The 26,080-nt window shown below is 38.2% G+C and overlaps 1 protein-coding gene across 7 annotated transcripts in view; it reads right to left on the bottom strand.

Moving 5' to 3' along the window:
- Positions 1-132: 132 nt before the first annotated feature.
- The window catches only part of FAR2 (fatty acyl-CoA reductase 2), a 177,322-nt gene continuing 151,374 nt past the window's right edge, over positions 133-26,080 (bottom strand). For all 7 annotated transcript variants that reach the window (XM_060413249.1, XM_060413246.1, XM_060413247.1 and 4 more), the window contains 8 exons: positions 20,550-20,727; positions 19,219-19,263; positions 16,691-16,809; positions 15,525-15,592; positions 12,730-12,901; positions 7,826-7,955; positions 3,291-3,418; positions 133-2,113 (listed from right to left, as the gene is read on the bottom strand). In XM_060413249.1, coding sequence (XP_060269232.1) covers positions 1,951-2,113; positions 3,291-3,418; positions 7,826-7,955; positions 12,730-12,901; positions 15,525-15,592; positions 16,691-16,809; positions 19,219-19,263; positions 20,550-20,727 — 1,003 coding nt within the window. In that variant the 3' untranslated portion in view covers positions 133-1,950. The remainder of the gene's footprint in view (positions 2,114-3,290; positions 3,419-7,825; positions 7,956-12,729; positions 12,902-15,524; positions 15,593-16,690; positions 16,810-19,218; positions 19,264-20,549; positions 20,728-26,080) is intronic.

The raw sequence follows: 26,080 nt of genomic DNA on the forward strand, positions 1-26,080 counted from the left end.
TGAAAAACAAAGCATTATGGGTATGTGTTAATTCATATTCATCTGGTAGTTTATTTTCCTAAGGATGAAGGAGAGGATCTATTGCAGTAGTCAGCAGTTAAAGATACAATACTAGAAGAGAGGAAATCAGTCTTTAATTCAAATTTTCATTTAATCAAGTCAAAACTGAATGATCAGTGGAATTTATTGAATTGGTGAAACAAAATAACCAAAAGATAGTAAATTCTTAGAACTATTATGTTTTGTCCAATTTCACTGAATTATATCTTGATTTCTTTTTTATCATCTATAGTTTTTATCTTAATCAACTCAAACATATCACACAGAAATCTCAAACTGAAGATAACAGGTGCTTTCTTTCAGAGCTGGGTTTTCTGCCCTGGAAAGTAGTTTGCACAACTTAGATGAGATTGAGAAAGACATTGCCCAGAAGAGTCTCCCTGCCCCGACCCCAAATGTGCTTTATGGGGTTCATAAAAATTTCAAATAATACTGAGCTAGAAGTTGCCCTCACAGCTCTAGTATACTTCTACCACATGAATGTGCCTTTCTGAGTATTAACCAATTATCCCAGGAAGTGAGCGATATGTATAACTACCATTGAGTGTTTTATGCTCATATAATTTTCTAGTAGGTATGATTATTTTTAGTTACTTAGGCCCCAGGTACTGTTATTTGAATCATATCCCACGTGTTTAACATGAAGTGCTGCAATCTAAAATGCACTCATCTCTCAAATATGAGGAAAGTTGGGATAACAGTTGTATTATTATGGGAATTTGATAACAGATTTTTACTAATTCATTTGCATTATATGTAAACTATTTTTAAAACAACACCTGTTCTCTGAACTTCCAGTCACTTAATGAAGTCTGTCCTTTTCTGCTGCACATTGTACAGGTAACATTCTGCAACTGGAGTGATCAAGATACTAGCCAGTCCTGGTGAAAGAGTGAACTTCCCCACAGAAAATATGACTAGCATTTACATTTTTTTATTTGCAATTTTGCTTTTCTCAGTGGCAAAGATCAGGAAAATGGGTTTTTACGTGATTTTAGCCTAGGGCCTTCCTCTGACATTATTCACTCTAATCGAAGGCCTGGGCAATATAAGCTTAAATGTAAGGGATTTGGCCACTTTAATGAACAAGAGGAAAACTCCTAAAAGGAGGTAATCAGGAAAATTGATGATTCAAATGATTTAGAAACAATAGTTGTCAAATTCAAATTATGAGAACCAATTTTTACTTAAAAGCATAATAATCAGCCATAATTAAAATATGCTTGAGCCCTCACTCTATATACATTATTTACACCTCTTGGTTCTCTTCAGGTTTCAGATGTGGGTTAGTGAAGGAAAATGTTAGATGTAAACCCACTTTTCCAATTCCCCAGCCCTCAGCCAGGACTCCATAGTATAGCACAAAACGAAAGCAGAAACCTCCATGGAGAATTGTTTCTCTTAAGCATTTATGACGATGTTGAGACCTTTGTCTACTTATCTTGATTTTCAGCTTTTATGCTAAGTACACTAAGTATACTAAGCACACTGTACTAAATGGTTCCAATGACAACTGCCTTTCTTTAGCATATCTCAATGTCTGTCGTGTGTCCTTCCATGTTTAGTTGACATTAGTCCTCTCAAGGAGAACAAAGCTAAATAAGGGAAGATGGGTGTCCTTTGGTGTTTTATATTCAAGAGCACAGAATAGTGTTAAAGAAACAATCTGGAAACAATTTTTTTCCTAAAATGTGTATAATTGGCTAGGATATGACTTTTGTTCTCTTACTGATATGAAATGAAAATGTATAGTTTAGAAATAAGGATGAATACATGGCAGCACATTTGACAGGTAATGATGGGCATGTTTGTTACCTAATCTTGAGAACCACAGTTGCCGTTTTAGAGGTATCTGAGAGGTTCCAGACAAAGGGGGATCACCAAATGTCCTCAGGCATTAAGTGTGCTAGACGCCCTAAAATAGGAGAGGAATTTGTAGCAGAAGCTCACGATGAAGAACCACACATTCCGAGCCACCTGAGATCTTGCAATGAGGAGACGCCAGGCGATGAGGAAGAGAGCAGTATTGAAGAGGTAGTGAATATTTCGGAGCCTGGAAACAGACATATATAGTCAAAGTCAACACAGTATCAAATACCCAACTATGTTACCTAAGGCATAAATGTATCGTTTCCAGGCTATGACCAGCAAATAATTAAGCGTCCTCAGGTATATGGCACTATCTGATAGTCTTTTGATTTTGATATCTTTCATTTCCACCACATTCCTTCTGAGTAATCATATTTCTACAATATTCCCCTGACTAGTTTCCCTTTCTCATACCTCTCTGCTTTAACCTGTATTATAAACACGGCTAATATAAGCTTTCTTAAATACACTTTGATCATGTTACTGTATATCACAAATCACTGATTCTCGTTTGCTGCTGCTGCTAAGTTGCATCAGTCATGTCCGACTCTGTGCGACCCCATAGACAGCAGCCCACCAGGCTCCTCTGTCCCTGGGATTCTCCAGGCAAGAACACTGGAGTGGGTTGCCATTTCCTTCTCCAATACATGAAAGTGAAAAGTGAAAGTGAAGTCGTTCAGTCGTGTCCGACTCTTAGCGACCCCATGAACTGCAGCCTACCAGGCTCCTCCGTCCATGGGGTTCTCTAGGCAAGAGTACTGGAGTGGGTTGCCATTGCCTTCTCCAGATTCGCGTTTACTAGAGGGTAAATTCTAAAGTCTCACCTTGCTTTTCAAGGTTCCTGTCTGTTTGCAATCAACTTTTCCCATCCTGGTCATCTCTGCATTAAAAACCCTTTGCTTCTACCAGAATTATGAAAGACTGCTACAATTCTATGTTCCTTAGGGATTAATTAATTATTGAAAAAAATTTCAGGCAGTCAAAGCTATTGAAGAACAGTTAATTGATTTGCCCATGTTAAATAGTATCCATCAGGTTTCCTGCCTGTTGGGTATTCTTTATATCACATTATGACAGGATATGATAGAAGAAACAAACTTAGATACAAATCTGGCTACTCCACTTACCATGTACAGCTTGCCCACTCCCTCCTTTGAGCCTAAATAGTTCTTTGATGGAAATGGGATAACAAAAATACTACCTGCCTCATAGAAGTGTGGTGAAGTCTAAATAAACAGTGTATACTAGGATATATAGTATAAAGGCTGGAAAAATATTAACTGCTCTCCTCAAAGTTCATGCCTGGTATAAAATGAGATACACATGCTAAATACTCAATAAATGTTAACTGTTATACTTACCTTTTTAAGTGTTGCTTTGCTTCTGGGATCCCAGCCATATCCTCTTTCAATAAGTACTTCTTAACTCCTAAAACATAATTTTCAATGTATTCTAACCAGTTCAACTGACGTACATCAAAGTTGAACACCTGAAAGGCAAGAAGAGATTATGGACTGTCAGAATTGCTGAATGATCACTTTGCACATTTGATGAAGTTTCTTTTATATAAATAAGTGACATTCGGTTTGGAAGACTTAGGTGATACCCCTCCAAATGAGATTATTTGAGCTGTTATTTTAAAGGCAGTGATAATATGGATTGCCATGTATAAGAAATATTTAAACATTCAGTTCAATGCAATCGCTCAGTCATGTCCAACTCTTTGCAATCCCATGAACCGTAGCACGCCAGGCCTCCCTGAACATCACCAACTCCCAGAGTTTACCCCAACTCATGTCCATTGAGTCAGTGATGCCAACTAACCATCTCATCCTTTGTTGTTCCCTTCTCCTGCCCTCAATTTCCCAACATCAGGGTCCTTCCAAAAGAGTCAGCTCTTTGCATCAGGTGGCCAAAATATTGGAGTTTCAGCTTCAACATCAGTCCTTCCAATGAAAACCCCGGACTGATTTCCTTTAGGATGGACTTGTTGGATCTCCTTGTAGTCCAAGGGTCTCTCAAGAGTCTTTTCCAACACCACAGCTCAAAAGCATCAATTCTTCAGCACCCAGCTTTCTTTATAGTCCAGCTCTCACAACCAACATGACTACTGGAAAAACCATAGCCTTGACTAGACAGAACTTTGTTGACAAAGTAATTTCTCTGCTTTTTAATGTGCTGTCTAGGTTGGTCATAACTTTCCTTCTAAAGTGTAAGTGTCTTTTAATTTCATGTCTGCAATCACCATCTGCAGTGATTTTGGAGCCCCCCAAAATAAAGTCAGCCACTGTTTCCACATCTGTTTGCCATTAAGTGATGGGACCGGATGCCATGATCTTAGCTTTCTGAATGTTGAGCTTTAAGCCAACTTTTTCACTCTCCTCTTTCACTTTCATCAAGAGGCTTTGTAGTTCCTCTTCACTTTCTGCCATAAGGGTGGTGTCATCTGCATATCTGAGGTTATTGATATTTCTCCTGGCAATCTTGATTCCAGCTTGTGCTTCTTCCAGCCCAGTATTTCTCATGATGTACTATGGCATCTAAGTTAAATAAGCAGGGTGACAATATACAGCCTTGACGTACTCTTTTTCCTATTTGGAACCAGTCTGTTGTTCCATGTCCAGTTCTAACTGTTGCTTCCTGACCTGCATACAGATTTCTCAAGAGGCAGGTTAGGTGGTATGGTATTCCCATGTCTTTCAGAATTTTTCACAGTTTATTGTGATCCACACAGTCAAGGGCTTTGGCATAGTCAATAAAGCAGAAATAGATGTTTTTTCTGGAACTCTTGCTTTTTTGATGATCCAGCGGATGTTGGCAGTTTGAGCTCTGGTTCCTCTTCCTTTTCTAAAACCACCTTGAACATCTGGAAGTTCATGGTTCACGTATTGCTGAAGCCTGGCTTGGAGAAATTTGAGCATTACTTTACTAGCATGTGAGATGAGTGCAATTGTGTGGTAGTTTGAGCATTCTTTGGCATTGCCTTTCTTTCGGATTAGAATGAAAACTGACCTTTTCCAGTCCTGTGGCCACTGCTGAGTTTTCCAAATTTGCTGGCATATTGAGTGCAGCACTTTCACAGCATCATCTTTCAGGATTTGAAATAGCTCAACTGGAATTCCATCACCCCCACTAGCTTTGTTCGTAGTGATGCTTCCTAAGGCCCACTTGACTTCACATACCAGGTTGTCTGGCTCTAGGTGAGTGATCACACCATCATGATTATCTGAGTCTTGATGATCCTTTTTGTATAGTTCTTCTGTGTATTGTTGCCACCTCTTCTTAATATCTTCTGCTTCTGTTAGGTCCATACCATTTCTGTCCTTTATCGAGCCCATCTTTGCATGAAATGTTCCCTTGGTATCTCTAATTTTCTTGAAGAGATCTCTAGTCTGTCTCACTCTATTGTTTTCCTCTATTTCTTTGCATTGATCGCTGAGGAAGGCTTTCTTATCTCTCCTTGCTATTCTTTGAAACTCTGCATTCAAATAGGTATATCTTTCCTTTTCTCCTTTTCTTTTTGCTTCTCTTCTTTTCACAGCAATTTTTAAGGCCTCCTCAGACAGCCATTTTGCTTTTCTTTTTCTTGGGGATGGTCTTGATCCTTGTCTCCTGTACAATGTCATGAACCTCCATCCATAGTTCATCAGGCACTCCTGTCTATCAGATTTAGATTTAAACATTGATCAAGGACAAATATTTGGCCTTTAGGCAGTCTTAGAAATTTTAAGGAACTGATATTAATCTGGTGAAACCTAATTTAATTTCAAGTAAAGGAGAATTATTTCTTGAGAGAATAATACATTAGGCACCAAGACAAATTACATATGTTTTTCTTTCCATTGATAAATTTTGCTGTTTTCCCTTGGCCTAGCACCCTTTCCTGAAATATCACTACTTCATTTTGCTGATTAAGATAAACTTTGAGAAGCAATGCCTAAGGACTAACTAATCAGAATTTATATTCTCTATTTGCTTTAGATAGGTTTATCCACTCTGTCTCTTGGTATGCCACTAGATGGAGCCCTTCAGAACCGTTTCGAGTGGAACACGGAGAACACTGGCTATTTCCTCCTCTTAAAGAATGCCTTTTCACGTTGCCACCGAAAATCTTAACAAATTTCCTCCTCAAATGTAGTTACTTAGTAGAATCTTTTAGGGCTTTCGAGGTGGTGATAGGGAACGAAAGAGGATGAGATGGCTGGATGGCACCACCGACTCGATGGACGTGAGTCTGAGTGAACTCCGGGAGTTGGTGATGGACAGGGAGGCCTGGTGTGCTGCAATTCATGGGGTCACAAAGAGTCGGACACGACTGAGTGACTGAACTGAACTGAACTGAGGTGGTACTAGTGGTAAAGAACCCACCTGCCAAAGCAGGAGACAGAAGAGACACAGGTTCAGTCCTTGGGTTGGGAATATCCCCTGGAGGAGGACACAGCAACCCACTCCAGTATTCTTGCCTAGAGAATCCCATGGACAGAGGAGCCTGGCAGGCTATAGTCCATGGGGTCACAAGCGGTCAGACATGACTTAGCGACTAAACAACAACAAAACCTCCACTAGTACATTTAATATAACAAATATTGTGTCTGACTGCAAGTAATCCTTAGGTTTCCTGGTAGGAAGTAATTTTAGGACTTGCATTTGAATCATGCACTATGAGGCTGGTAGATAGCAGGTGAGGGTATTTATCTAACATTTACTTCTCAACATGACTTGGTTTCTTCTACATGCTGTCAAGTACAAGATAAATGAAGAAACTTACCTTTTTTTTTTTTTTTTAAGGAAATTTAGTGGAAAATGTCAGTCAAGAGACTGAAAACTTTAAAGCTTAATTGAAAACCAAGGATGTGCTCAAGGAACGAATGGAGGAAAAACAAAGCTAGGAACATGTATAAAATACAGTTTTCTATATTTGTGAATTTCAGGACAACCGTTTGTGACTGGTTAGAAGCTAATACAGAGAAATAAATAGTACTTATAAAGTAAAAAGTAAAGTGAAGTTGCTCAGTCATGTCCAAATCTTTGCAACCCCATGGACTGTAGCCTACCAGGCTCCTCCATCTATAGGATTTTCCAGGCAAGAGTACTGGAGTGGGGTGCGTTTTCCTTCTCCAGGAGATCTTCCTGACCCAAGGATCGAACCCAAGGCTTCCGAGTTGCAGGCAGACGCTTTACCATCTGAGCCACCAGGAAGCCCAAATAGTACTTACACTAAACAATTTAAAGTATAGGCCTGTCTTGAGAAATAAATGTCTGAATGGTCAAAGAGAAATCATTATAGGGAGGAAGAATGACAGTCCTACAGAGAGGGGAATGCTGATGGAGATCTAAGGTGGGCTAGAATGCAGAGGTGGAAGGTTAGCTTTAAAAAGGTAGGAAGAAAGGAACTGTAGCTTTGATGATGCAGAATGATTTTGATTTGACAAGAACAGTGGATGAGAGTGTTGCTGAGCCATAAAATTATTGTTTTTCATTGAAGGCATATGTTTGGGAGGGAAAGACAGAGGAACTGAGGATTTGTTGAAAAGAGAAGGAAATGGCAACCCACTCCAGTACAGGCTACTGTCCATGGGGTTGCAAAGAGTCGGGCACAACTGAGTGACTTGACTTCACTTTCACTCACCAAAGGTGAACAAAGGAGTGAAACAGAGTTTATGAGACCTGACTGCAGAATAGCAGGGAGAAGCTGACCAAAGGCTAAGAAACTAGATCTCTTATGTTAAACTTGTGTCCTGCCATTGTGTTGATAGCATTCACTGAGTTTGTTAGCCCAAAAAGAAAAAAAATTCTGTGTATATAAAACTGCCTTTATTCATCAGCTCTCCAAGTCAAATAGTTCTAAATTCCGAGTGGGGAAGGCTTTCCCGTTGCTTGTCAGGAGCGTACTCACTCTCTGGTCTTCGGGACTCAGCGCGGACATCAGCATTTCAGTGTTGTATGTGCTCCATTCCCAGCTCCGGTTGATGAAATACTCCACCATGGAAAGGGTTCTTAAAAGCCGATTCATGAGCTTTGTCATCCTGAGGTAAAGATCACATAGGAGCAAATATCAATGCACCACAGATGGTGGCTTTCCTGCTACTGCATAGGGATATATGACAAATTAGGTCTGAAAAATATAAAAGTTATTTCTTCCCACTTTTCCCTCAGTTCCTCATTAAAATTCTTATTCTTTTTTCTCTTCCACATTAACCCTCTGTTGAAAGAAGGGATGCAGCTGAACCTAAAGGAGCTTGTTATAGCAGGCATTTTAATACCACTAAGCTACTTCTCTGTCTCTTTCCTACCATCTCTTTTTCAAGAGTTGCAAGTATTTTAAAAGCTGAGCAACATATCCACCCCCAATGACATACTCTTCGTTCGTGGAATTCTGAGGTAGACAAGAAGAAAACTTATTTCTCTTCTTTAACGTATGTTCTTGGATTTTTTTTTTTTTAATTTATTGATTTGCGGTTTCAAACCTGAAACTCTGGGCAGAAGTGGTGACTATATTAGCATCTGGTGAACCAAAAACAGCTCTTAATGCAGATTGAAGGGGAAAATATATTTTATTTGTTAATAATCTACTCAGGCACAGTGCTGATAACATTTAAAAAAATACTGTCTCCACTAAAACCTGTAACATCCTTGTTAGGTAGGTTTGTGTTTTTATGAACAGGTAAAGTTAGCTTAGAAAAGATTGAGTAGCCATGATAATATCATGTGCCAAAGCCAAAATTCCACCCAGTTTTGATGGACTTCAAAAAGTCTTTGCTTTCGCAAATGGGACCCCCTGGATCTCATTACTTTAAATGGATCATATCTTTTAACACCGTGGTGAGGACCTGCTATTTGAACTTCCCAATTTTGTAACAATTTACATTTTTAAAAAACATGCTTTCTTAATTTGTAGAGTATGATTCCATGAGGTAGTCAGGGTCTATATTGTTTATCTTCATTTTGCAGAAGGATTAATAGGTACACGGTCACATAGTTGATGCTCAAACCTAGATTTTCTGGCTACAAATCATATCTGGTCTAAAGATCATTTGATTTTTATCTTAACCAGTTAGGCTAATCTTGGTAACAGTGACTACTATAGTTGACCCCATAATGACTTATGATGCTATTTTGGGAATTTGGTCTTATTTCTGGTCAAATCCTCATGTCCATATCCCTAATGACTCATGAGGTACTTCTCTTATTGTATTATGGGAAATTCTTAAGCAAGGCTGTAGAATCATTATTCCCTAATTCAAGCATCATAATAGGGTTCCATTTGCTATTGTTATCTAACATCTTGGCTGTAGACTGAATATTTATATCCCCCTGCAATTCACATGTTGAAACTTATTCCTCCTAATGTGGTAGTATTGGAGAAGGAGACTTTAGCAGATGGGGAAAGCTCTTATAAAAGAGACCCCAGAAAGCTCCCTTGGCCCTGCCAGCCTGTGAGGACACAGAGAACATAGGCTGTCAGAAACCAGGAAGTGGGCCCTGTAGATGCTGGATCCACCAGCACCTTGATTGTAGGCTTTCTAGTCTCCAGTTCTATAAGAAATAAATCTATTGTTTAGAAGCCACATAGTCGATGATATTCTGTTACAGCAGTCCAAATTTACAATCTTTATTCATTTTACAACTCTGAAGTAATTGATATGATTTCAATAATTTACTTTTAAAAAATAATCATTGTACAAGTGATTATTCAATGTATACAATGGTGTATCATTGTATGTACAAGACTGTATCAGCAAAATAGTATTTTTTTAGAAAGAAAGAGTACACTTATTATTTTCATGTAGTGAAGATCTTATTAATGCATACAATGTGAAAGCTATAAAGGAAAAATGATTCATGTTATCATATAAAATTTTTCTTTGGTAATAATGGTGATTACTATATTCTATGCACTCTGATGTAAAATCCTGTAAAATAGGTATGATTACAATCTCTTTTCAACAAGTTAGTATTTAGAAAAGTTAAGTAATTTAGGGCTCATATGGATAAATTAGTGAAAGCCAGGATTTAAGTCTGTAAGTCTGACCAAACTCCATGCTCTTAAGACTTGCATTATATGTAGTTTCCCTTGTATTAAAAAAAAAACTTCATAATCAGAGCTACAGGATAAGAAACTGACTTCAAGAAAACACATTAATTATATATTTACACATATATACATACACATACCACTTCCATAATAAGTACAACCCAACAGAAAAATAGAAATGTTGTTGATTAGTTGCTACAACATGTCCAACTCTTATGACCCAGTGGAGTGTAGCCTGCTAGGCTCCTCTGTCCATGGGATTTCCCAGGCAAGAATACTGGAGTGGGTTGCCATTCCCTTCCCCAGGAGATCTTCCTGACTCAGGGACTGAACCCACATCTCCTGCATTGGCAGGCAGATTCTTTACCCCTGAGCCACGAGAGAAGCCCCTAAATAAACACACTGAGAGAGAATTCCCCCTTTAAAAACTATATATTTACACATATAAACATATACACACAGCCTCCATAAATTAATAAGTAAAATCAAATAGAAAAATAGAAATATTATTAACCATAAAAAAGAATGAAATAATGCTGTTGCAGCAACTTGAATGGACATAGAGATTATCATACTAAGCAAGTAATTAAGACAGAGAAAGACAAATATCATATGATATAACTTATATGTAGAATCTAAAAAGAATGATATGAATGAATCTATTGTGAAACAGAAACAGGATCACATAGAAAACAAACTTATGGTTCCCAAAGGGGAAAGCAGGGAGGGATAAACTTAGAATTTGATATTAACAGATACACATTACTATATATAAAATAAGCAATAAGGGCCTGTGTATATATATATATATATATATATATATATATATGAATCACTGCTGTACATCTGAACATTGTAAATAAATTATATTTCAATAAAAAAATTAAAAAGTAGGTGAGAAATAGAAGCAGGCAACTCATAACAGAGAAAACATGAATGTTCAATAAACAAATGAAAGCCCAGCCCCTCCATCAATCAAGGAAAATGCAAATCAAAGTGACAGAGATGCTATTTCTTGTCATTAGCTTAACAATTCAAAATATTGATTTTTGCAAAGTATTAATGAGAGTGAGAAAGAACAGATTTATACTTTCACATGCTGTTGTGATAGTGTATAAACTGACAGAGGCTGCCTTTAAGGCAACCTGGTAGCAGTCATAATATCCATGTTGAGTGTACCCTCCAGTCTAGCAAGCCTACACCTCAGCATCCTCTACAGACCCAAAGGCACATTCTGTAAGGACGCATGTGCACTGACACTTGTCCCATTGTTCTTAATGGGGGTGAAAAAGACAGCACTAGCAGAATGACTTGGATTTTCATGGAATACAAGTGAAAAAGAAAGTATGTAGGATTGATTTAAACATACATAGAGACACACCTTACCTCAAAGCAAAACCATACATATGGTTGTAAATGCATAAGTGATTACACACAAACACACTTGGGGAAGGAGAGAGTCCAGAAGGATTCTAGCACTTTCTACCATAAAGATTATTCTTAAGATTCCTATAACCAAATGAATAATCATTTCCCATGAATATTACAATTAAACTTCTTACAAACAAAATACATAAAGATTTTTACTGGCCTTGTTCCTCCTGTTTTTCTTTTCTACTTACTGAACTTTGCTCTTCATCCAGGTCTCCTTCCAACCCTGATATATTTTAAAGGCTTCAGTGTTGATGGCAGCAGTGTTTGGTTTTCCTTCTTTTCCCATCTTTATTTAATAAGCCCCTTATAAAAATATTTTTCCACAAACATAGTGTCCCCCTTTTCACCTTACTCATGAAGAAACTGACAATGAGTTTTGAACTCTAAGGAAGATCTCTGAAAGTGTGGATAAACTCTACATTGCCTAAGCATCACTCATTTGCTCTACTAATAAGAATGGAAATAAACACACTGAGAATATCTCCTTTAAAAGAGGCTAACATCATGCTTCTGACGGCAGGAATTACACACAAAGTATTATTCAAGTGATACCAGAGTAGAAAGGGCCATGCCCTAAGTCACCCAGCATCAACACCCTGACACTCCACTTTGCTCCCTCTACTCTCTCCACTCATCTCCACGTGGCAGTCAGTCCAGTTCAGATTTCTCCATATCTTTCCTCTGTCTCTTCCTCTGAGCCTACTTAAAATTCTTCCTCTAACTTGCATTTCCTCATCTGTAACACTGGGATGAGAATACCCTCCTTGGGTTGTTGTGAGAATTAAAATGAGCTTGTCATGCATCACCCCTTGTGTGTATGTGAGGCTGTTCCCATTGTAGTACATTGTAAGATTAACTGTCCTGCTAAATCACTGAGTTCACATCCAACTCTTTGTGATCCTATGGATTATTATAGCCCGTCAAGCTCTCCTGTCCACAGGATTCTCCAGGCAAGAATACTGGAGTGGGTTGCCATACCCTCCTCCAAGGGAAATTCCCGACCCGGGGATTGAATCTAACAATTTACAAACTCCCAGATACAGACTCTCAGTTACTTTTCTTTTTAGGTGATTGATTACCTGCTGAATTCATCAAGCAAGTTCCTTAACATTAAGGTAGGGTCCCCTTGGGGTTCCCACTACTACTGCTTTGATTGTCCCTCTATAGAGATAAAATCATAACTATATAGAGATATAGTTAACTCCCTTAGAGATATAGTCATAACTGTGATTCAGTTGTCACTTTGATCCGTAGGAGATGGGAAGGCAAAGGACTGGAGTCCTTAACTTTCATGCAGAGACCCTCCTAAAGCTATTGTCTCCATTACTCACCTGGGCTTCCTTCCTGTGAGACGAAGATAGAAGTCATAGATGATGGCAGGGGCCCGGTGACTGACAGCATTCCAGTAATGGGTTGTGATGTTGTTGGTTGTGAAGTCAGCGTTTGGCCTCCTGAAAGCTCTCTCAAATGGGATTTTTTCAAAGGTTGCTAAGACTTGGAGTCCTGGAGAGGGGGTGAGAGTGGGGGAGATTAAGTGCTAAGTCCAGGAGCATTGTAAATGCCACCCATTGTGGTGGATGGTATTTGCAATGGGTCAAAACAATTAATAGTAAGGGTTTGTTGTGTAGAGTCAAGAATAGTACTAAGAATTTTATACCAGGCAAGTGGTCATCTGCAAATTTAAACAATGTAAATTGGTTGAGAATTGAATCCTTCACTTGAAACCTTTACCCTAAAACAACTTCTTGGGAAAATAGTTTTAGTCAACACTAAAATTTCAATTCAATTTCAAGGTTATCTAGTCTATTCAGAAAGCCCAAGACAGAGCCTGGGGGTGTTATTTCTTTGGTTTACTTGCAGAACAATCAGGAAAGTTTCTTAACATTTTACTTAAAGTTTTATAAAGATCTATGTAAAAGAGAGACTATAAAATTAGGATTCCTTCATGTTGGTTCATTTTAAATACCAGTCTTTTACTTGTTTGGTGTTTCTACTATTCTGGCAATATGTCAGACTCAATTGTTTTACTCTTGTCTCCAGAGTTTTCTTAAATAATAATCTTAAAAAGTATATCATTACTTATATAAAACATGGTTTAAAGCTTTTTATGTACATCTGTAAATCAAATACTTCTTTTCAAAAGGTAGTCATTCTTTTGAACTTACTTTTGATTTATGTAGAATTTTCAAAGTTGCCTAAGTTCATTACTCAGTTATGATGAAGTTGTCAATTATTATGATAATATGGTTACTGTCCTCTGTAAAAGATACTACCTGGAAATCTGTATGAAAAATATATACCCCATACAGAAAAGATTACCCAGAAACATCTGATCCTGAGTCTTTTCCTCCCAGAGAGATTCATGTTGACTTTCCTAGTGGGGTGATCATTACATGTTCATACCCCTCATTTACTTCTATGTCTGGCTCCCGCTCCCCATGTGCAATGAATAAATCATTTACCCTCTCTGGGCTTTGTGTGTAAAATAAAGTGAAAACACTAGACTATTTTTTAAAGAATTTAATTTTTACTGTATCATAGTTTCATTTCGAAAATACAAAGTTTTTAATGGTTTTGTGAATGAAAGGCTTTCCTCTAAATTTTATCCTTCTTGTTGAGTGTTAAAGTTAGTACATGGCAAATTGAAAGCTAGATTTCTAATTTTAAGAAATTAGATATGCAACAAAGGTTTACTGTATAGCACAGGGAACTATAGTCAATATCTTGTAATAACTATAACGGAAAATAATTTGAAAATAATATCTGTGTTTATGTATAACTGAATCATCTTGCTGTGTACCGGAAACACTATAAGTCAGCTATAGTTGAATAATATATATATAAATAAAGAAAAAAGTTAGTAAGTGGCTATGTAACATGGAACAAGCTGCAGTGATTTGATTGTCTGACTTTCACTGATTCAGAAATTTCTGTCAAAGCAAAGTTTAAGAGCAGAATGATATCTATCTACCTATCTATCTGAATCACTTTGCAGTATACATGAAATTAACACAACACTGTAAATAAGTCTACTTCAATTTAAAAACAAGGAAAAGAGAGAAAAAGCAGAATGAGAGTTTTATATGTACCATAATCAAAAGAAGTAAGCACACTAGATTATTTTTAAGATCACTTTCAACTATTACATTGTGTATGTCCATAAAATAGACAGAATTTTCAGCAAGGAAGAAGACTATTTTGAATCCTAGGTATGGATTTACATGTAGCATCTTTTGATTTAAGAATTTAAGTATCTTGGTTACTTCTACTAATGCTCTTTGTATGAATGATACCTTAATTCTGTTACTGAGATAGAGATTTATTTTTATTTCCAGAATTATTTCGCTATATGATCTAAATAACTGGATATGATGGTAATAGATAATTCATTTTACTTTTACTGAAATAATAACTTTGCAAATAGAATAGCACAGTGGAATGCTCTGAATTGGAGATAAGATTCTAACAAATTAAGCACATTTAATTTTTTTCAACATCTAGTAGCTAAACAGCAATTAGATGATCTAAAAGTTTCAGATATTTGTAAGAAAATCAGAAGCAGAGTACAAGATTGGTTAGCTAATTTTCTGTCATATGCAGAATTAATTCTAATTCAATTCAACAGGCTGCTTTCAAGGTTACACTATGGCTGACTGCCTAAATTAATAAAGAGTATCACTGACTCAATGACACCAGTTAGTATCATTGGACTTTTCTAAATCTACTTGGCCATTAATCATGGCACATTCTCAGTGATATGTCCAGGGCGACGAGGGCTGTGTGCGTGAGCACAGTGGCTCAGGAGAAGTATTTTATCACTGATATTGCTTATGATTACTGACTTTGGCTTGACTTCATTTGTTTTTTAAATCTCTATAGCCAATGGAGCCCTTATTGCTCACAATCATGCCGCTATTTCACTGGTCCCTTTCTTTGAGATACCACAGTGCATTCTAATTAACTACACATTTATGATTTGCAATTAATTTTCTGGCTTTACCTGTGTTTTGTCTTTTCCCCCATTAGACTCAAAGCTCCATGACATTTTGTTTTTCCCTGTGGCAGATGCTAATTGCGAATGAGCATTCTCTAATGGTTCCTTAGGTACCTTGCTATAGGCACTTACCCATTTTGCCCCAATTACAGGGATTGAGGTTGCCAGATGTACAGTGGTAGACCAATGTCGACTTAGGTCTGAAAAACAAAAGTTAGGTAAATATAAGAAAATGGAGAACTAATGAAAGAAAGATAGAGAAAATAACACTTAAACAATTTTTTTTTCCCAATAATTCCCATCACTAAGGCATTCTTAGGTGGCTCAGGTGGTAAAGAATCCTCCTAAGATATGGTAGACTGGGATTCAATCCCTGGGTTGGGAAGATCCCCTGGAGGAGGGCATGGCAATCCCCTCCAGTATTCTTGCCTGGAGAATCCCCATGGACAGAGGAGCCTGGCGGGCTACAGTCCCTGGGGTCACAAAGAGTTGGGCACGACTGAGCGACTAAGCACAGCCTGACGCACAAGGCACTCCACACACCACTTTCATCTTTTGTTCCTTCTTTGGGTTAAAAACAAAATGGAAAACTAGGAAAAGTGCAAGTGTGTGTGTGTGTGTACATGTGTATGAAGAACAAAATCCCATAGGCTGACATATTTATGGAGCAAATGGAGGCAGCATGATGATGACAAAGCAAATTGTATTTCTAATTTCTTGACGTCTTTACTGGGCAAAAATATGGGCTATGATTTTTCCTAAATCCAATGAAGCGCTGTTGGATTGGACAACATCTAAATATCTAACTTCAAGTAATTAATAAAAGTTTTGTTTATTAACAAAGTTAAATATACAAACAACCTATTATTTTTCTTTGTACTAAAAATACCTCTGTCACACACACACGGTGATCTGAACTTTTGACTTTTATTAGGGACTGAGAAATGAAGAAAAATATGCTCTCATTTCATCTACTTTTATCTTCTTTGCCTTAAAAAAGGAAGCTGCATTTTAGGTTGCTGAATAGAAAGAAAAGCTTTTCAATTATTGAGAATTTCATGGTTAAGTGATTTGAAGAATTTATTATATTATGATCAACCAAGTACTAACTGGTATTTATAACACAACTCGATGCCTATATTATGATGTAATTAGAACTCTGTGAAATATCCAAACAGATACCCTCTCACATTTGGGGTCTTCTTCAGTAAAATTCATATATTTTGAATAGGTGCCCAACATAGTTACCCTCCTCCTCATCAAATCTTTGAAAGCCAGTTTAAGTATCCACTCCGCACCTGTGAACTGCCGTGTACCATCCTACAGCCAAAGTGAGATTGACCACTGTGTCTGCTGGAATCAAATCTGCCACAGCCATCGGAGTAGCTCTTATGGACCGAAGAAACCCTTTCCCAGCCTGCACAGAAAAAAGGACATAAATTATTGAACCAGGCGTTATGTAACAGCTGGGGCTAAAGTATATATCAGACAGATAGTATCAATGCTGGTAGTAATAATAACTAACACTGATTCACTGCTTGCTAGGTTAATGTGCCAAGACTGACTGCTCTCAGGCCATCCAACCTCCCCATCCAAGTTCAAGTGCCAACATCTCCAAGAACCACCAGTGATCCTCAGGTTCCTCTTCAGAGTGAAATTCCTCAAGCTTGTGAGGAGTTTAATGTATTTAGCTAATTAATAAACACCAAGAATAAAAGAAAAAACAAGAATAAGATTTAATATCTTAAAAATTAATTCATAAGATATTCTAAGAATTAACTTTTCCCAAATTTACCATTAATTTAACTTACCATTTCTTAAATGTTGTCATTTTTAGCTAGAGTCTACTAGTTTACAAGAAATAGTAGGAACTAGCAGTTTAAGAAACACCTTTTTAAACTGATAAAATCCCACTGCTTAACAAAAACTTTTTATTACTTGTGGAAAAGGCCACCGTTATTTACTTTTTGTTCAGCATCTTTGTTTACCTCACAGATCACTGATGCTATATAGATGCAAGAATTGGGAATTGTTCATGTTAATAAATGCCATGTCAATAAACAAAGGAGCCAGTTTACTGACTTTTTGAAGTAATTGATTATTTACACCCTGCATGTTTCTGACATCAATTTGCAGTGGTCAGCACTTTCTTATATTCCTAATTTCTGTCTTCTTGTAACTGATTAACTTGGACAAGTGTGCTTGCTAAGTCGTTTCAGTCGAGTCCGACTCTTTGCAACCCTATAGACTATAGCCCACCAGGCTCCTCTGTCCATGGGATTCCTCCAGGCAAAAATACTGTGGTACATATACACAATGGAGTATTACTCAGCAGTTAAAAAGAATTCATTTGAATCAGTTCTGATGAGATGGATGAAACTGGAGCCGATTATACAGAGTGAAGTAAGCCAGAAAGAAAAACACCAATACAGTATACTAACACATATATATGGAATTTAGGAAGATGGCAATGACGACCCTGTATGCAAGACAGGGAAAGAGACACAGATGTGTATAACGGACTTTTGGACTCAGAGGGAGAGGGAGAGGGTGGGATGATTTGGGAGAATGCCATTCTAACATGTATACTATCATGTGAATTGAATCGCCAGTCTATGTCTGACGCAGGATGCAGCATTCTTGGGGCTGGTGCATGGGGATGACCCAGAAAGATGTTATGGGGAGGGAGGTGGGAGGGGGGTTCATGTTTGGGAATGCATGTAAGAATTAAAGATTTTAAAATTTAAAAAAAAAAAAATACTGTAGTGGGTTACCATGCCCTCCTCCTGTCCTTCAGAATATGGAAATCAATTTGGAAAATTTTAGAAAATCTGAATACATGTGCAGCTTTGCTAACAGTGTAATAAAACTCACTCTGGTATCATGTTAAAATAGCTATGTTCTAAGTTACTGAACACTCACTTCCAACTAAGCCTCAAGAGTTGAAGGCAGGTAGGGAACAGAAAGAGAAAGAAATCAGAAAGAAGTTCATTGTCACTATCTTTGACAAGTAGTCATAATTCACTGTCTTTTATTTGTATTTAGTTCATGTTGGATCTAGTTCTGTGAAGAACAGAGGCACAGTCTGAAACATGAGATCCCAAACAAAATTTAAACTCATTTAAAGACATGAAATCCATTTCAGTGTCCGAAAGAGAAGAGTTGTAGTTCTGAGCCTAAAATGCTTCAGTGTGAACTGGAAAGCTCCGCAGCTCACAGGATCAGTCTTCACTGCAGGGAGATGCACACAAAGGTCTGCTGACCCAGAGGAATGGTTGATATATCTCCTTGTCTGTGAGAGGATTAGTGTTGAAAAGTGTTTCCTATAGTCATCAGTTTTTATATTTGAAAAACTTCCTCCAATTGGTAGTTCTCTTTCTTAGATATATTGAGAAATAGATATTGATATACTTATGCATTTATATACTTTCTATCCAAATGCACATAAATTTAATAATCTTTGGGGATATGAGTTTTATCACATCCCTAATTCTAGCTATGGTTAAAGAGCGAAAAGAAGGAAATACCCCCATCTTGTGTTAACTAAGCATGGTACTAGAGGCTCAAAATTCTATCCAAAAATAAAATTCCTAAGTGGCAATTGAAGATATCACAGTACTTCTATTTTCCTGATAATGATATTGACAGATAATTAATTTCATTCTGCCTCTATTTTTCAATCAGCAAAACTGAAATAATTTGCATCAATTGTAGAGAGTAAAGGAATGCTTATGGTCTTGCATCAGTAAAGCTAAGCCAATACTAGCATTTCGTTACTGTCCCTCCACTACATTTGAAGTAATTGTTTCCACACCGTTATACATACCGCAATAATGAGCCCACTAGGTCCATTTAAGTTATCAACCCAACCCTAAAAAGAGAAAAGGGAAAAGATCTCTAGTTGGTTCCACATGTCAGAAAATCACAGTACCTTTGGAATATCTGCAGTCTAATCTTAAACTCCAAACAAGAACAATGAAACTCCAGCCGATAAACTGTCTAGTCCACTATTTCCAAAATTGCAAACAGAGATCAGTGAGAAAGCACTGGATATTTTTGCACTTGGTTTGTGGAAGAATTAAAATTCTGCCAGCATTTATTTCATAGCAGGAATCAAGAATAGTTTCAAGCTGTCTATGACATCTTAGGAGCTAAATTGGATCTCATCTTAATATCATAATCTGCTAATCAATTCATTTTCCTCACTTGGGCCTGATTTTAACTTCTCAGGGGAACATTTCAAACATAGTTTGCATAAAATTGACTCTTACTTGACAATGGTAAGAATCATAGCATCTTTCATTCATTCTATCTCAAGATCAACTTGTATTAGCTTGCTATAGATGGTAGAGAAAATATTGTCTTTAGGAGCAGTTAGAGAAAAACGTCTTTATGAGTTTGTCTCCTAAGCCCAAAGCAAGTCAGTTGACCTCAGAATGTCTGTTTATCTTTGAAAGTCAAAATGTATAAGATGGGAAAGGAGAGAGAACTTGAAGGGATTAATATTAGTTGAGCCTTTTATTAGGGACCAGGCACTGCAGTAGACATACCACTACACTGTCTCATTTCATCAACCTTCCACAATGGGTGTGGTTAGCCCAGTTTTACATATGAGACAACTAATATGTAAAAGGTTGCATGTCAATAAGTAATGGAGCTTGAATTTATCTGGTACAAAAACTTTACAGAATTGCTCCAAAAAAAGATGGCATAATTCAAAGTACTTTCAAAAAGATACAGAAGTAGACGCAGATAAAAATCATTATTCCTAAACTGAGGACTTTCTCTGAGCTTTGCTATTCCTATTTACCCTGGCAATTTGTTAATGTTATCAACTTGGCCAGCAGGAACATTCTTGTATATTTAAACTATTGCGGAGAAGCCAAGAAATAAAGTTATTTCCCATGGGAATTTTGAGACTAGAGTTATTGAGAAACTAACTGAAGACTCCACCCAACTCTAGGACGGTCAGTGTAACATCAGAGGAGCCCGCTGGTGAGTAAATCCTGAAACAAACGTGCACTTTGGTCCTTACATTTGCTGTACTCAGCTATCTATACTGGAAAAAAAAAAAAAAAAAACAGACATCAGAGAGTAATTGGACAGGAGAGATGCTGGTTCAGAAGCAAAGCATGGAATCCAGGCAAGTGGGCTTACTGGGAAGGGCTCCTGCCAGGTTGCTCCCACGATGGAGGGCCGTATGATGGCAATGTTGAGGTTGCCACCTTCCTGCTGCACCACCACTTCTCCCAAGGCCTTGGTATAGGTGTATGTGTTAGGCCGATCTCCGATCAGCTTGGGTGTGATCTCATCAATAATAGCGTCGTCTAACCACCTAAAGGTAGTCAGAGTGAAAAAGAACGTTGTCAGCATGTGTCAGACAACATACCAAAAAGAAACTGTGAGACACGACAAACAGAACTTCCCCGTTCCAGCTTGAGTTCTGAAATTTGGAACCGTCAAAGGACACCAAGGCTTGAGTGTGAACCTATCCACATGATGCAAGATGGATGAGATCTTCCCCACTGCTTAGCCCAACATTACTAGTTGAATCCTATGGCCTTCTGTCTCAATAGATGTATCCAGTTGTTATGCAGTCTGCTGCTTGATTGTGTGTGTGTGCGCACGCACGCTAAGTCACTTCAGTCATGTCCAACTCTTTGTGACCCCATGGACTGCAGCACACTAGGCTCCTCTGTCCATGGGATTCTCCAGACAAGAATACTGGAGTGGGTTGCCATGCCCTCCTCCAGGGGATCTTCCCGACCCAGGGATGGAATCTGTGTCTCATGTCTCCTGCATTGACAGGTGGGTTCTTTACCCCTAGCGCCACCTGGGAAGCTCCCTGCTACTTGATTACATAGAGCTAATTTCTATCTTCAGTTATAGCCTCTCAGAGGGAATGTACCTATCAAGGTACATTCAATGAATGTATTGTGAGTGCCAGTTGGGTGTCCAACACTGGGGTGGCTGCCTTGGTCATGGACTTGAGAGGTTGTCATCAGAGGTGTCAGTGGCAGCCCCTCTCATTCACTATTGTCCTATTAGAACCTTGGCACTAATCTTGAAACCTTCAGCTTTGATTTTTGTTTTAAATTCTGCTTAATGCCTTAACTGGAGAAGGCAGTGGCACCCCACTCCAGTACTCTTGCTTGGAAAATCCCATGGGTGGAGGAGCCTGGTAGGCTGCAGTCTATGGGGTCGCGAAGAGTCGGACACGACTGAGCGACTTCACTTTCACTTTTCACTTTCATGCATTGGAGAAGGAAATGGCAACCCACTCCAGTGTTCTTACCTGGAGAATCCCAGGGACGGGGGAGACTGGGGGGCTGCTGTCTATGGGGTCGTGCAGAGTCGGGCACGACTGAAGTGACTTAGCAGCAGTAGCAGTAATGCCTTAACAAAGAAAGGCAACTGCATTTATCAGAACTTACAATCTGTCTTAGAACCCACACACTGTATTTTGGAGATCTGGTTAGAGTCTATGCTAATAACTTGTAACCATTTCCAGAGATTTCCAATGAGCTTTAAAGTGCTCTAATAGCTTTAATCGTCTGTCAAGTGGGGTGAGAATAGCACAATGAAGCAACTTTAATACAGTGACTGTTGAACACCTCTACCTTCAAGAAGATCTGTATCATGAATAACTGAGTTACCATGGCACCAACCTAATTTTTTTTTTAAAAGATGTTAAAATCATTTTGATAATCCCAGAGTCTACCTGGTTTTATCTAAGAGAGCAATGAAATTATCGTTGATTAAATATTGAATGTTTCTCTTAGCTGGTAGATCTATTTGGTGAAACTTTGGATATAATACAGTTTTTAAAAATTAGGTGACATGTTAGTGTGATTTTATAATTAATGTGTTTGGTACATTTATTCCCGTTTTATTGGACCCAACACAATCATATTATTTTGATTGCAAAAAATCTTATTAGAGGTTATTGTTTTCCTCTCATGACAAATTATTGAGTATTTAAGAAGTGCTTAATGCCAAGACATTCAGAAACACAACTCTCAATTTCAATATTGGAGGGGAATGTGAATACTGTCTGTTATGGTCTAGTTTTCCTTGCTTTGTGGCTATTAGTACTGAATATCTTCTAGCTATCAAATGCCTTCTGGTTTACACTGAAAAGAGAAAGGCTGAGAAGGTCTGAGAATTAAAAACAACTCCAAATACTTAGAAAAACAGAAGTTATTTCAATCACATGGTCACTGAGTGTTGGAAGAGAGGGAGGGACAATCTAGGTGCCTCTCTATCTTTCTAATACTGTTACCTTTACCTCATCTTATTTGTGGGTCAGCAGTGGATTAACTGACCTAAGACCATTTTTATTTTCACCTACAAAAACATACAGGTTACAAAAACTAGGTCTGAAGAAATACAGTCCAGTTTTAACAAAGCTGTAAAGAAAACAAGTTTAAGAAAGCATCAGAAGCCAGCAATACCCTCGGATTGTATGTCCCGTGGCTGGTACCACGTGCTATCACTGCTGTTGGTGTGCATGAAAAAGGTAACACTTGGAGGCTTCTCCAAGTTTGGTGAGTTAGCTCATCTTGGAAAATACTAAGAGCACAAGAACACGAAGCAAAAGAAGTTGCAGGGCTCCGTAGATGATCTGCCTTTTCTATTTGTAGCTCTGCCATATTCCACTGTATCATTTTCTCATGCCCTCCACTGGCGCTTGTGAACAATAGCAATGATTGCATGTGTTCTAAATTTTCAGGTGATGAGGACAAATAGGAACATTCACAACTACACTTAAAACTATTTGATTAAACAAAATGAGCTAACACATATTTAGTAAAACCTCCAAGAAGCATGTATCTAGAAAGAGGAATAACAAGAGGAATCACAGTTGGTTTTAAAATATCTTTTCTAATATAGCCAAACAGATCATATCTCACCCTGCCATTTCTTCAGTTCAAAGAGATTAATGTGACATTCATTGGTTAAGTGATGCCCTTTTCAGGACCTAAAATCAGTTCATGTTCTCCTTTATCAAAATTTGATTTGGAGCTGTTGCTTATCTTTAAACTAGTAAATAAATTGGCACGAAAAAAGGACACTATATATTTAACTACATCAAACAATTAAATAATGCACAAAGTTTTCCTTTCAAAAAAAAGACACTATATAAACCAAAGCACATTTCTGAAACTAAGTCAAAGCACTTTGGGATACTCAAGATGTCTGAACTCATGGGCTCCAAATTCTAAACTTCTACTTATATAGCTTTAAAAGAGGCAAAGTCACACACAGACATACATACATACATAATACAGACAATTTCCTCTAAATATTACTATCTTTTTTGGTTTGAAACTTATTTATTCAACTTTTTATATCATTATTTTCATAATTTTTGTATTTACTGAATGAAATAGCAAGAGGAATATATATTTTCCCTCAATTTTCCTGTGCACCAAACAGGGCCAACCTAGTAGTGTATCAAGAAAAGCTTTCTGGAGAGTAAGTACTGGACATCCTACCCCAAGGTAAGCTTTGCTGTCTTTTCTCTGACCTAGAGTATGTTTGTCCCTTGATTACTGCAATTATCATGCTATATGTTTTTGCTTGGGCTTCCCAGGGTAAAGAGTCCACCTACCAAAGCAAGAAACGAGGATTCAATTCCTAGGTGGGGAATATTCCTTGGAGAAGGAAATGGCGACCCACTCCAGTATTCTTGCCTGGAAAATTCCATGGACAGAGGAACCTGTACATTCCATAGGGTCACAAAGAGTTGGACATAACTGAGCAACTGAACACAAAAGTTCTTGCTCATGTCTGTTTCCCCACTTCACAATGAGTCCAGGAGTGCAAGGATTATATTTTTTTAATCTCTGTGTCCAATCATCTTATTCTCCCCAGAAACCAGCTAACTTTGTGTTCTTTCACAAGACAGTCATGATTGGCCAGTGCTGTCCAAAGTTTGGGAAGCTGAGATGGACAATGGTAGGAGAGAATGGGTGAACTCTGAAGGAGGTGGGGTTGTGGGGAGACTGTGGAATGTTACAGAGGGGATGTCTTTGAGGAAATGAAGGAAAACTGGAACTTAAGGTATCCGGTGGCACTGGTGAAAAGTGCTGAAAAGTGGAAAGGCTAAAGGTTTGCCAACTTCAATTGGGCGGTGACTTCAGAGTAAATTTGACTGGCTTCAAAGTAAAGTTGAACCATTTCTTGGGGAGAAGGGTATATCTGAGCCTAATGCTTGTGGTGACTTGGCCTCTGTATTACCCTATAGACTTTTATTGAGCATATATTCTGGTTCCAGTGACCTGACAACATGGAAATTATTCAGCTCATTTAAGAACAATTTAACCCTGCTCTCATTCATGTTGAAGTCTGGTGCTATTAAAAGTACACAGAATTTCCAGTGATGTTTTTTTTTTTTTTTTGGTCAGCTGCTTAGATGCCATCTTAATGCTATACAATCCTGACAATAAAAGCACAAATGCTAAAATTAGCTTTTCCTTTCCCCTAGAATAGAGAAACAGGGGTTTCCCATGTGGCTCGGTGGTAAAGAATATGGCTGCAAATGCAGGAGATGTGGGTTTGATCCCTGGGTTGGGAATATACCCTAGAGGAGGTAATGGTAACCCATTCCAGTATTCCTGCCTGGGAAAGCCCATAGACAGAGGAGCCTGGAGGGCTACAGTCCATGGGGTCACAAAGCGTTAGACAGGGCTTAGCAACTGAATGAAAACAACAACAACAAAAGGTGTATGCAAGCCTATAGGCAAAGCAGTAGCCATGCCCTATTGGTTTTTCTTTCCACAAACACATAGGGGTTTTCTACCTGTATTGCCATTCAGAAAGGCTCGAGTCCCCTTCACCATTCATCTTAGGTGATGGGTCTCCATGCCTCTGGAGACTCCCCATGCTAACATATCCCCTTTGCTCCATAACTATCATGTTCCTAAAGCTCACTTTCATCAAAGTCTTTCCTTGATTAAAACAAAATGAAACAAAGGGCCAAAATCACACACTCACTCACAAACACACACACACACACACACACACACACACACACACACACACACAAAGTCCTCCCTCAACAGATCTCTCTATCTGTAGAATTAAACATAACCCTCTGCATGGTACTCAAAATGTCCACAGTGTGGCTCCATTCTATCTTTCCAGCTTGACCTCTAACAGCTTGCCTACATATAACCTATGTGATGCCAAAATGGACTTACAGCTCTGTCCCAGGCGAGCCCTAGGTTTTCCTCCTTCACTAGCTCTGCTCAGTGTGTGCCTCATCTGACCTGTCCCCACTGTACATATTCTTCCAGGTCTATCTCCCACATCTGTCTTTCTTTAGAGTCCTTCAGCACCAGCAAACCTACTACATCCCAGTTCCTCCACCACACCTCAGGTAATTCTACTCTGTTCTATTTGCATTTGACTGTGAGCTCCTTGAAAGTACAGTCCCTATCTTAAGAAAGCACCATTTAATCACATGGTATTGTGCATATACTAGAAAGACCATAATCATGTGGCCATGGAAAATCTTTTTGTCTCTGCAACTTACTAGCTGAGAGACTTGTGAAGAGTTATTTAATCTTTCTGAGCCTGTGTTCCTTTGTTAATACATTAGCCATAATCGTATACCCTACAATGTTATGTTAAGGAATTAAATGTCTGTGAAAGTGCCTTTGTTCCAAGTAATTGCTGAATGA

Source organism: Ovis aries, chromosome 3 (genome assembly GCF_016772045.2).
Source record: "Ovis aries strain OAR_USU_Benz2616 breed Rambouillet chromosome 3, ARS-UI_Ramb_v3.0, whole genome shotgun sequence".
Taxonomy (NCBI): Eukaryota; Metazoa; Chordata; class Mammalia; order Artiodactyla; family Bovidae; genus Ovis; species Ovis aries.